The sequence below is a fragment of the Rhodamnia argentea genome, chromosome 3 (assembly GCF_020921035.1).
Source record: "Rhodamnia argentea isolate NSW1041297 chromosome 3, ASM2092103v1, whole genome shotgun sequence".
NCBI lineage: Eukaryota > Viridiplantae > Streptophyta > Magnoliopsida > Myrtales > Myrtaceae > Rhodamnia > Rhodamnia argentea.
Genome location: NC_063152.1, coordinates 6,107,642 through 6,119,755, shown reverse-complemented (window position 1 = coordinate 6,119,755; position 12,114 = coordinate 6,107,642). Strand labels below are relative to the sequence as shown.

The window sequence follows — 12,114 nt, the reverse complement described above, 5'->3', positions numbered from 1 at the left end:
GAAGACAAGACCAACAAAGTGAGAACCCACCGCCGCTCGCCAGAGTAAAAGGACAATAAAAATAAAATAAAGTAAAAATACTTTTAAAAATAATTTCATTCTATTAAAAATAAAAAAATATTTAAAAAATTCACTGTATTACATAAAAGTGTTTTAACAATATCATTTTTCTTAACAAATTATAAGAAAAAAAAATTTCATGATTTGATAAATACAGAAGTGTTTAAGTAATACAAGTTGGGACGAGTATGAGTTGAGTTGGATATGGTTCGTTAGATTTGTACTGCGTGAAAATGGGTCAAAACAGGTTAATCGAGTCAATATGAACCTATAAAAAAGTATAATTAGGAATAGAAAATTCTATTTAAGTTTTTCATATCTTGATTTTTATTGAACCTATAAGAGTCGGTGAATTGATGTTCCTACTCTTAGCCCTAAGTAAGGTATATTCATAGTTGGTCAGTCCCCCACGACACGGCTTCTTGCTTTTCATGAATGTGTCCCCCTTTAGATCATATTCGACCCAACCCAAATCCAACCCGACATATCCGTTTGACACCTCTAGTTCCATGTCAATTCGTAACAAAAATTTAAATGCAAATTGCCTATTGAGCTTATGTTCTTTCTTAAAGATCTTGCATATATCTTCATTCTCCACGGAATAAATAGATTAATTACGGATTTTGCATGATCTATTTTCATTTTATTAGTGATGTTATATAGTTTGACTTTATAGTGACAATACGTAATTATTTGACTTAAATGGAAAAAAATTGGGAATAGAAATTTGTAACAGAAATTTTACGTAGTTACCAAATATATTTTGATTCTCCGAAACTCGTCCGGAGAATTGAATAAAAAATAACCAATTCTGAACATAATTGATTTTTTTTATCAAAATCGTTGCCAACCGCACCCTAAATATCACCACATCCAAATAAGGAAGTATATTTAATTGAGGGTCCAATCTTTAGTCTCAAAAATCTGATCCCCAATTATCAAACATATATATAAAGTGAATTAAATAAGCAAATTGACTATTCAATAATGCCTAACGAATCAAATCGAAATCGAGTTAAAATAACATAATTCCAAATAAGGCAGTTAAATATTCAAATCGAGCGTAGTTTAGGGTACGCAAACAAATACTGTTGCAACTTGTCATGGAAAAAACACTTAAAATGCGTTACATTGATACGTAGATGTTCTCTTATACACAGGACAAGAAATCTTTTCCCAATTTATTGGCACTAGTACTTGCTAGCAAACCATCAAACAGTACATACGGATGCCCGTTAATCAAAAGATTATGTACCAGAATAAATAAAATAGTCATGAAGATTATGTCTATCGCAGGGATGAGTAGTCCTCACGAATATATGCGCGAAAATGAGCAAATGCTCGCTTCACGATTATAAGCACTAGTACTTGCCAATCTCCAGCAAATGTTCGCTTCGCTCGACAGACGGAGAAAATGTGCCGGAAACGCCGATGGTCTCTTGGAGGCGGAGAGGCGAGGCTTTAGCGTCTGTGGTGGCTAAAAAGATGTAATAAATTGAGTGTACGTCGAACCGGTCTCTATGCTTGTTGCCGGCTTAACCGAACAGCAAATGTTCGCTTCGCTCGACAGATGGAGAAAATGTGCCGGAGACGCCGATGGTCTCTTGGAGGCGGAGAGGCGAGGCTTTAGCGTATGCGGTGGCTAAAAAGATGTAATAAATTGAGCGTACGTCGAACCGGTCTCTATGCTTGTTGCCGGCTTAACCGAACAGACGCAAACCGGTTCTGCAGTGACGATGCCGAAGAGAAATGGGCAAGGAGTTGAGAGAAGAGACGCAATGGGCTGAGGTGGAATTAGGGTTTTAGATTAATAACGCTGAAAGTAAAATAATAATAAAAAACCTCAGCAGTCGTATGGCTTACAATGATTGAGTTCGGTAATTCAAATTAGCATTGAGGTTCAATTAAGTCAAATATTCTAGAAAACAAGACTGCTTAGAAAAAGAAGGCTACTTCGTTGCAAGTTAAAAGGTGACCTGCAGTACATTATCCGGAAGTAATCCAACAAGCATGAAAGATCAAAACATGAAAATGATGCTAGGGCGTCGCGTGATCACAGGTCAACGACTTCATATGTTCTTGTAGGAGTCCAAGACCATGTTTGTCTTCGTAGTTGTACATCAATGAAACCATTTTAGCAGCATTCACGCAAGCTTCGTGGAAAGGCGCAGAGAACGGACATGGAGAGAGGCATTCTTTGTTGAGCTGCTTCCACAACTTCGATATCAACTCCATCACATGCTCTCTCGCGCTTTGATGCGAACAGCCGTGATTTTCCCGCAGATAGCACTCCACGTAAGACCCATCGTAGCCATTTTGATTCTCATCCTTAAGGAAATCGAAACCCCCGAATGAAATAATCAAATCAGTAAAATAATCACAAAACACGAATAGAGACAAGAATAGAACCCGAATGTTGCCTGGCGTGAAACCGTTAGCTACTTTACCTGGGCACATCCGAGGTCATCCCAAAGGCGAAGAATTTGAGCGACTAGGAAGACTGCATTCGGCAGCGGCACCTCTTCTTTCTTTGAATCCATACTTTGGTTGGCAATGTCTTGGCCCGTCAGAAAGAATAGGTGAGCTAGCACCAAGGGCACACCTGAAGTGATAGTCCCATTTTTCAAGTAATCATCTGCATTTGGCAATTTCCCAGAAGCGTTCCACTGAAATTCCACCAGGAATGCATTGCACAAATTCGCCCACTGCAACATCAAATGTTACGTGACCGGTTAATCATAAGTGCAGAATGCGATAGTGTGCTTTTTTAGGACACAGGATCTTATCGATGTTAATATCGTATCAATACCATCTGTTTCAAGAATCCCGTGGGGTTCCATCCATGCTTCTTGAAGATGATGTTGCCAAAATCATCTGTGATATCGCCGAGAGCCTTGAAGCATACTTTCATGTACTCTGGGAGCTGCTCAGCACCTGCGTTGTCCCATCTGAAGACGACAGCAATTGCGATATCTCAATTGGAAGCATAAAAAATAAATGTCTGAAGCGGACATTTTTGTCGTTGTAATAGTCGCGACATAATAAGTAAAATGGGTTGTCGGCAACTGCATACCTTCCAATGACTTCTGTGAAGAGAATTAGCTCATCGATCGTGCCGTGGACATCGAAAACATCGTCGATAACATATACGAGAGAGATGGGCTTAATGAGCTCAACCCTAAGTTCAGAAAAGCTTGGATCTGTGAGAATCGCCATGGACCACATGTACCATTTCAGTGGCTGGTCTCTAGCAAACTTCGTCTCCGCTCCCAATCCCAACTCTTTCCACCATCTGAAATAATAGGAAACGCATGAGGGAACTGGTCTAAGTCATCCTTTAATTTGTGATTTATGAGTTTGATATTAATCTGAACGTAAATGCCAACTTCTCAAATTAAAAGCGCGTCTTTTGCGACATGCTGGTCATCTATTGTTCTTCAATTGAGCATAATTTTGGGTAAGTAATTAATTAGTTACTCACTCGTTAATTAGGTGAATCTCCTTCTGGTGCACAGATTGAACAATTCTTCGCTCTCTGTTTGCCACTTCTAGCAAGTCTTCCATCCATGAGCTCGTGGCAGGCATGTCGTCTACAAAAATTTGAGGCGCTAGCGATCTTGCGATGCTCTTGCGATATGGATATCGCAACGTACTTTCTATCATTCTCGCCTGCTCATGATCAAGATCGCATGTCAGCAGTGCGTTGAGAAACTTGCTGCTAAAGTCTTCCGCTTTGTCGAGTATATCCTCTCCTTCTATGCTCATCTGGGACGCTTCGTATAATTCCATCATACCCTTGATGTTCCCCTCAACGAAACCATTTATCTTATCATTGAAGCGTTCGAACACAGCTGCATAAAAAGCACAAGGAGTCCAATACATCAAAAAGTATAGTTTGCTATGTAATCTATTAGTCGCTTCACACATTTCAAAATTATGATGTGCATACTTTGGTTTCGATTAAATCCACTAAAATTATTTCATCTGATGTAAAGTTTTACTCTAAATGCAACGAAAAAGGAGTAAAAATGAAGGAACTGGGCAAATTCTTCTATGAATTGTCTTCTGTTGTTATGAATCAATAGCAACATTTTACTTTGAAATTACAATCGACTTGAAACTCATGAGAAACAGACCTGCAGGCACATAATAACCTTCTTGCCGAAGAAGTCGAAACCGGAGAGCGATCTCATAGACATCATCTTTGCCGTGATTTAGAGAGCTAAAATGTGTGTATTGCCACCGTAGAATGGCTTTAATCTGTTCTCGGAATAGGGATTCGACTCCTAGCCGCTGAATCGTGTCAACAATGATCAAACTTTCTACCGGCTCATTCACTACTTCATTCAGAAATTCTGTAAGGCTCTTAATTTTTTCTTCATGTTTGATCCCCAAATCATCCCGCATAGTGGAAATCCAAAGTTACAAGTGAGGTCGATGTTATAATGCCCAAAAAAAAAAAAAAACTTAAGCAGGATCGAACTTAATTGGTGATACTTTTTTCTCATGTAAATTAAAAAAAATTATCGTATTGAAGTAAAAAAAAATTAATTAAAAAAAGTGAACGTTATGCCACGTCGGATTTTCGGCACATGAGTGACATAATATCTTTTCCAATCACAAGTGATCGATCGAAAGTTATGGCACTTAAGTAAATGTTTTTTAGAAGTTATAACACTTAAGTAATCCGGAAAAAAAAAAAAAAAAGGTTCATGGCACTCAAGTGAATGCCGTACGAAAGTTATAACACTTGTGATGTCCTTATATCAAGGGCAAGCACTATGTCTAAGAGTTTCTTTTCTAACTTTTTATCCCCTTCACGAGCTAAGGAAGGAGATGAGAAAGGTGAAAAGAAAAGGCTAAGATCAGTGCGTTTACCAGATGAGTTTGCTCTTTGTCAATGCTCGACGTTTGCGTTTGGTTAGGTCGAGGCATTATGAAGCTGGAATCGGTGGTCGAACCTTTCGCAGAACTACAAGTCACAGGGAGAGAAGAGAGGAGTGAAGATTGTGAAGAATAGGACAGGGTGATTTAGCCCAAGCACAAGAGGGGCAAAACAAAGGTGTCTTGATGGGAGGTTGATGCGGTTTGGATGGCCTATTTATAGTGAAAAAGATAAGTGTTTTATCGGCGAGAAGATCCTTTTTGCTTTTGGGTCTCGCTCCTCTTTTTTATGTACATGTGTTACACATGATGTGTGTGCAGTGCTTTAACCTATCAAAACATGTCGTAACCCAATTTCTTAACCCGCATATAGTGAGTTGAGTTGTTATGTGGGTTAACTATATTTAATAAATGGGTCATAAATAGGCTTAAACATGATATGGGTGTCAAATGGGTCGTAATGATTTTACAACTTATCATGACTCAACCCACCGCTGAGACTCGCTCTTTCTTCTCTCTTCCTCACTCGATCTTATGCTCGCTCACTTCGCACTCTCACTTCAATTTGAGTGTGAGTTTCCTTGGATTGGGCTAACTATGAAAGTGTTTTAGCAATAATGGTCAGGTCAAATACGGATTGATATGGATCAAGAATGGTTTATCAGATTTGCATTGTATGAAAATTGATCAATACTAGTTAAATTAGTCTATTTGAACCAGATATTTTTTTATCCGATCCACACACTTAATGGGTCTGGTGGTGCTCATGGAAATCGAATATCAGACCTCACCTCATATTTTTCCAGCACTACATCCCTGTCTCTTCATCAGCAGGGCCGCATCATTTTTGGCTGGTGATGATTTTTGTTTTGTTTTTTTTTTTTTTTGGGTCCAAGACGGCGATGAAATTGGTTCACACGATGTTTTGTCATCTTTTGGTACGGACGGTGGTCGTGAGAGGACGGGAAAGAAAAATAAAGAGAAGTTGTCTCTACGTATCTGTTCATACAATGGAGTAGTGTCGTGATTCATGCTCCGGCGTGATTTGTGCAGGGTACCAATGGCTGTTCAATAATGGCCCAAGCCGATCAAATTGGTTTTGTCCGCTCCTATAATCGACATCCGGGCAGATGAGGAGAAGTCAAACGTTTGTTTTTCAAGGTTTCAAATATATGCATAACCCACTAAGTCATATTTCTTTGTTTAGATCGGAACATGTGATTCCATGCGGCACAGGTGGACCACAAGTTCAACGTTGAGCATAAGCTACCTTCCCGGGGCTCCGCGAGCTCTCCGTAAGTCATCCTGCCATTGACTTATTGCAGCCAAACATCTGACGAAAATGGACAGTGATTGCACAGTGGACGGAAGAAAATGGATGGAGTTAGGATTTCATCTTTAAAGCCATTTGGGGCTACCAAAGGACTAAATCGACACCGTATTTGCATGCTTATGCTGACTTTAGTTCTCCAGTGAGCCACGCCGGATGGTTTAGATTGAACTAATGCCACATTAGATTTTTCAGCCAAGTAAATTGCCAATGGCACTCAAGTGAACGATTTTTAGCTAATGTGGTATCTCAAATTCAAAAAATAAAATTATGACACTCAAATGAGCATCGTAAAAAAATCATGACACTTGTAATATTGTTATTCTGTCACAAGAGTGTTACACTTGTTAAGACCGTACATTTTTCTTCAAGATGTAAGGAAACCAAACTTATCAAGCGTGATTTTGAGGATTCTTATTTAGCTTTGAGTGATTATCAAAAATACCATATATATTTGATTCAGAAGTGAATCATGAAAAATGAAAGAAATTGACATTTGATTACCCTAACCGTACATGATATGATAACTCGTTATCGTCCATATCTTTCTTGAAATCGTTAGCTTTGACACTAGACATTCATGAGAGAAAGAGACAATAATAACAAAGGACGGGGTTGTTGGGCCCCATACCCATTTATGAAAAAACAATAAAATAAAAGGAAATAAAAAAAAAAAAAAATTTGTTAAAAAAATTTACGTCTGCATAGGCGGTGCCACATAAGAAGGCCGGTACCTACGTCAATTATTTCTAGCCAATAGGACTAAATTGATAAAAGGTGAAAAGGTTTTGGACTGAATCGGCCAATTGGAAAGGCTTAGGATTAAATTGGAAAATATGGAAAAGGTTTAGGACTTTTTTGACAGTTTTTCCCTATGTCGAGGTTAACCATTAAAGAGAAATCCAGAAAAAGAATGAAACACGTTACAGTAATAGTTAGTAAATTAATATTAAACTCTTTCAAGCATAAGAATTTATGGAAGGAATATATGAAAAAGACGAGAATTTTTTTCCTTAAAAACTGAAAAGTAAATATCTGTGTTAATTTCGAATGGAAAACAACTGTAATTTATAATTATGCTATGACTGGAAAAAAAAATGAGTCATGTTCAAAAAAGTAGAACACGAAGCACAATAAGGATATCCAGTAGCATAATACATATGTTAATACAAGGAAAGTTCAAAGTTACATGACGAATTGAATTTCACCAAGTATTTCGAGAAGAAAGAAAGAAAATTGAGAGAGAAATGGAACTGCATGGAAGTTAAAATTGGAAGACTCTACTCTATTATATCTGTAGAGTTTCAAAAGATAAATTTAGCAGATCAATTTAACAAATGAATCCGGCTTATCTCAGTTGTTGTCTAAAGGGGAAAATGAACATTGAAATGGGAAAATTTAGAAGATGGATTTTACGTGAAAACAAACATTAAAGCAGCAAAAAATGCATACCCTTTGACAAACTTGATGGACACGGAAACTCGAACAGTTCGTTTGCTGCTAGGATTTCTGAATGACATGTTTACGAATGGATTGCGCGATGCCGATGAAATTCTTCGCTTCTTCTACGAGGGGAGACAAAATGTTTAGAGAGAAATAGAGAGGGGCGTTATTGGAAAATTGTCTAATTCAAGAGGTAGAAATGTTATTATAAAGTTTGAGACTCAAGAGTTTCAATCTTCAAACTTGACTCCATTACAATTACAACAAACTGAGAAGGGCAATTAGAAAACAAGAAAAAGTGAAGAGAGACCTCACACTTTTTTTTTTTTTTTGGAAAAAATTTTAAATAAGGGTCCGAATCGCTCTCATTTTCTCAAATAAGAGCTTGAAGTCGACAATGTTTTAAATAAAGAACTGAACTAAGGGTATTTTTGTCATTTTCTTTTTTATATTTTTTTCTTTTTGCTTTTCCTTTTTCTCATTGGCCTTTTTGTTTTCTTTGTTTCGGCCGGCGAGATTTGCTACCTTTGCCTGTCCTTGGCGACCCTCACCCAAATCTAGTGAGGGCCAGCCTCACCTATGGCTAAAGAAGGCAACCCTCACCTAGGCGAGGGGATCCGGATTGCCTAACATTGAGATTTCCGTTACATGCGTGATATTACTCAAATCAAGCCATCCAAATGAAAATGGACAACTTGATTTGAGACACATTTGAGATTCAAAATTTTTCAAATCCCAAAAAAATTCCCGCCCACATTTTTTTCCTCCCTTTCAATAGATAACGTGGCTCAAATCAAACCATCCATTTTCATTTGGACGGCCTAATTTGAGTAATGTCACATATGTCACGGAAATCCCAATATTATGCGATCCACTTCCCAATCGAGATGTTTGTTGCGGCCATCGACAACGGTCTCGCCTCGATAGCTCCAAGCAAGACAACCCTCGCTTAGGCGGGGTGAGGTCGTGCGGCCTCACACCGGCCACAAGCAAGACCAGGCCTCGCCGGATCTAGGCTAGGGTCGCCAACAATCGGAGAGAGTCCATCAGCCGAAACAAAGGAAAAAAAAAGAAATGGGAAAAAAGAAAAGGAAAAAGAAATTAAAAAAATTGACGAAAATACTCTTGGTCGAGCTCTTCTTTGAATTAAAGATGGCACTTCAAACATTTATTTGAAATAAGTTCCACGTCAAATTTTTATTTGAGAAAATAAGAGTTCTTCAAGCTTTTATTTTAAATTTTCTCTTTCTTTTGTAGTGGTCATGGTCATGATGTGACACCCCAAATCTTAGGGCCAGTTCAAGCTTGGATTCGGACTATTACGGATAGCCGCCAGGGGTTGAGCTAGCCACCACGGAACAAAGAATTGCCTTCAATATGGATCATGGCTCAGAAAACCAATTGACTATGCTATTGATTGAGGGTCGACTGTGTGGCGACCATAAATCAAACATGGATCGATTATGATCGATCTCACGTAGCTGTGAAACGACCATAGGATCACCCCGAAGTCGACCAGGGATTGATCCATGGGATGTTTTGCAAGGCGACAAAGGTCGATAACTAAACTAGCCATGGATTCGACGAAGGTCTATTTATATAAGAACCATGTACCAGCCACACACTAGTTAAGGATTGGCCATCTTGGACTATGTGATGTGCTGCTGGAGGACTACGGATCGAGACGAACCAATCCCGCATTAATTTGAATTGGTCATGAGAGAGAAGCTCGATAGTGTTCGATTATATTATCGGTTTAGGAACGGGTGATTCCAACCCTAAACCGAGATAAAATTTAGGTGGCTCTTGACTCGATAGGCAACCGGACACGTGCTAGAGCCCGTCAAACCGTGGGTTGGGCGGCACCTCTGGACTTGATTACATATGAGCCGATTTCATTCGGCAAAATAGATAATCCGACATTTAGCTTGTTAGGCACCTAAAGCAAAGAATTGCATAGATATCTTGAAAGCTTGGTAAGCTCCACCTCTGAAGTCTTAGACTAATGAATAACAAGTCAAATATTAGACGACCCTACCCATTTAAATAGAATGCCCAAATTGTCATTAGCGTTAGTCATGCTTCGCATCTATAGAATAGAAATGGGAACCTATGACACACTCGATTGGGCGACATCAAGGAGTACTGAGATTTACGTATTAAATCTCTATTTTAAATGTAAAATGAAATAAAAGAAATGGTCTTTTGATGTATAATAGGCGTGCAACCTATAGAGAAAAAGAGATGAGAAATTCAATTATAAAAATATGTCATCAATAGGAGCTAAATGGTATAGGATTATAGGAGAGCTAAATGGACAAATTAAAAATAAACACGTGGCATCCAAATTATTATTAATTAAATTAAATGTTAAATATTGGCTTGGAGAACAAGAAATTGCATCTAGAATATTCTGAAGGGAATTAAATAAAATAAAAATACAATTTGCTTGGAGAGCAAGTTAGCATATAGGGACAAAATAGGCTTAGAAAATAAGTTGGAATAAGAGGACCGACGAATCCGACTTGGGAAATAAGTCAAAAATATAAGACAAAAAAAATAGAAATATAATATAATTTTTTGCTTGAGGAACAAGCCAAGCATTTAAGACAAAATTGAATTAGAAAAAGTAACCTAGGATCTTTAGATGCCTTGACTAGCCATGTGGCAAAATCAAATGGTATATCTAGAATATTCTATGCTAATAATTTATTTAGAAAAGATAAAAGAAATTAATATTACTATAATTAATAGATATAAATAAGAAAAATAAATATAAAAATAATTAAAAAAAAAATAGGGAAGTTTCTAGAGCTAAATTGAAAAAAAAAAGACACAAAGAAAACAAAAAGACAAATATACTTAAAAAGTCAAGCAAATAAAATGAAAATGTCTAATTTTAGCTTGGAGAATAAGTCAAGGGAAGACTCCAATGAGGTGATGCCATATGGAAAATACATAAGGACAAATCCGACTTGCGGAGTAAGTCAAGAAAGGCTATAAATAGCACCAATGCCCTTAGAGTTTAGGCCATCACCTCTCTCCCTCTCCCTCTCTCTAGCCGAACACTCTCTTTCTCACTCCCTCATTTTTCGGCCACCAAGCACCACCATAAGCCGTCGTTACCAAACCGCCTCCCGAGACGCCACGCCATGCCATACAAGATATAGTCGGCCAATCTTTTTATTTTACGGTTATCTACTAGAGGTAAGTGATATCTAACCCTTATCTAGGACGTAAAGTTTTAGCTACTCTAATGTTTGCTTGAAAAGTTACATGTGATGCATACTCTCCTTGGTCTTGCTACCTTTGGTGGTGAGATTATATGATATGATATGTTATATACTTCATTCACAAGGATAAGAGAGCCTTGAGCATGTATGAAAAGGGTGGATCCACATGACATGATATGATAAGATATGTGTACACACCTCATCTACAAGGATGAAAGGGCCTTAAAAAGTGCGCAATATGATATGAAAAGTAGAAATGTTATGCATATATAAAAAGGAATCAGAAACAATTCGTGTATGATATGATTGCTTGCATTATGAATTGTACCTCCAGCTTGCTTTCTATATTTGCTTTAGATATTCGCTTACTAAAATAGTTGTATCTCACTCCTTATTTTTTCAGATTTGTAGGTAATGGTAAATCCCCCTTCTCGTTTCGGTATTATTATGTCCGTAGAATTTTATTGTATTGATGTCATGGCTGTGAAATAAGAAGTAACTCTTAGACGCTACGTGACTACCGTATCGGTGGATGAGGGTTACCACATGTAGATTAAAAAGCAAAGCAAAGATGAAGTTCTTTTGATTGAGAAAAAGGATAGCATGAATATCAATGGCGTGTACCTAAGGTGATCGATCTACATGAAGGAGTTTTTGGAAGCGGGAGGAAACTTTTTGGAACATTTTACCATCCCGAAGTAGAAAACCTAAATGGAGCCATGTTATGATGCATATATATGTTGTAGATCGATATAGTTTGATGTAAATGATATGGATAGATGAAGCATATTTTTACTCATAAATATTTCCCCTAGATTTTTAACTAATCGAAAGCTTGAAATGAAATCATTTCCGTATGCGAATCATTGATAAAAGTGAAAATAATTAAGGGTCGATTTTGAGGACGGTGTACCTAAGACACCACATGTCCTCCCCCGCAACGTCGCAACTTTACAATCCTCATACTATCTCGGTTTATAAACGGCATAAAGCTGTAGTGCTCTTGGAGGGATTCAAGAGATTGAGAGTCCTAAAGGAATTTAAGTTTCCTATTACGAGCACGAGGATCAGGTCAGGGTCGTCACACATGATAAATGCAAAGCAGCTAGTATGCACGTTACACGAGCAATTTGATTGATTGGACATAATAAATCTGTCTTTCTC

The 12,114-nt window shown here is 37.8% G+C and overlaps 2 protein-coding genes across 2 annotated transcripts in view; both read right to left on the bottom strand.

Moving 5' to 3' along the window:
- Nucleotides 1-1,995: 1,995 nt before the first annotated feature.
- Nucleotides 1,996-5,122, bottom strand: LOC115732603 ((3S,6E)-nerolidol synthase 1-like). The gene is made up of 7 exons (XM_030663287.2): nt 4,939-5,122; nt 4,197-4,461; nt 3,542-3,911; nt 3,134-3,352; nt 2,870-3,008; nt 2,508-2,765; nt 1,996-2,388 (listed from the first exon to the last, which is right to left on the bottom strand). The coding sequence occupies exons 1-7, from the start codon at nt 4,993-4,995 to the stop codon at nt 2,098-2,100; spliced, it is 1,599 nt and encodes a 532-aa protein (XP_030519147.2). The 5' UTR covers nt 4,996-5,122; the 3' UTR covers nt 1,996-2,097.
- The window catches only part of LOC115727196 (probable histone H2A.3), a 28,341-nt gene continuing 19,661 nt past the window's right edge, over nt 3,435-12,114 (bottom strand). Inside the window, exon 4 of the mRNA XM_048275758.1 lies at nt 3,435-3,445. The gene's annotated coding sequence lies outside the window, so the exon portion shown is untranslated. The remainder of the gene's footprint in view (nt 3,446-12,114) is intronic.

What these genes read in the sequence shown, in the direction of transcription:
- LOC115732603 (XM_030663287.2), bottom strand. Translation starts at nt 4,995, where the DNA reads ATGCCTCGACCTAACCAAACGCAAACGTCGAGCATTGACAAAGAGCAA. An exon ending in ACAAAGAGCAAACTCATCTG is followed by an intron (nt 4,462 to 4,938) that starts GTAAACGCACTG and finishes TCCACTATGCGG; the next exon opens with GATGATTTGGGGATCAAACA. An exon ending in GAGATTCACCTAATTAACGA is followed by an intron (nt 3,353 to 3,541) that starts GTGAGTAACTAA and finishes CTATTATTTCAG; the next exon opens with ATGGTGGAAAGAGTTGGGAT.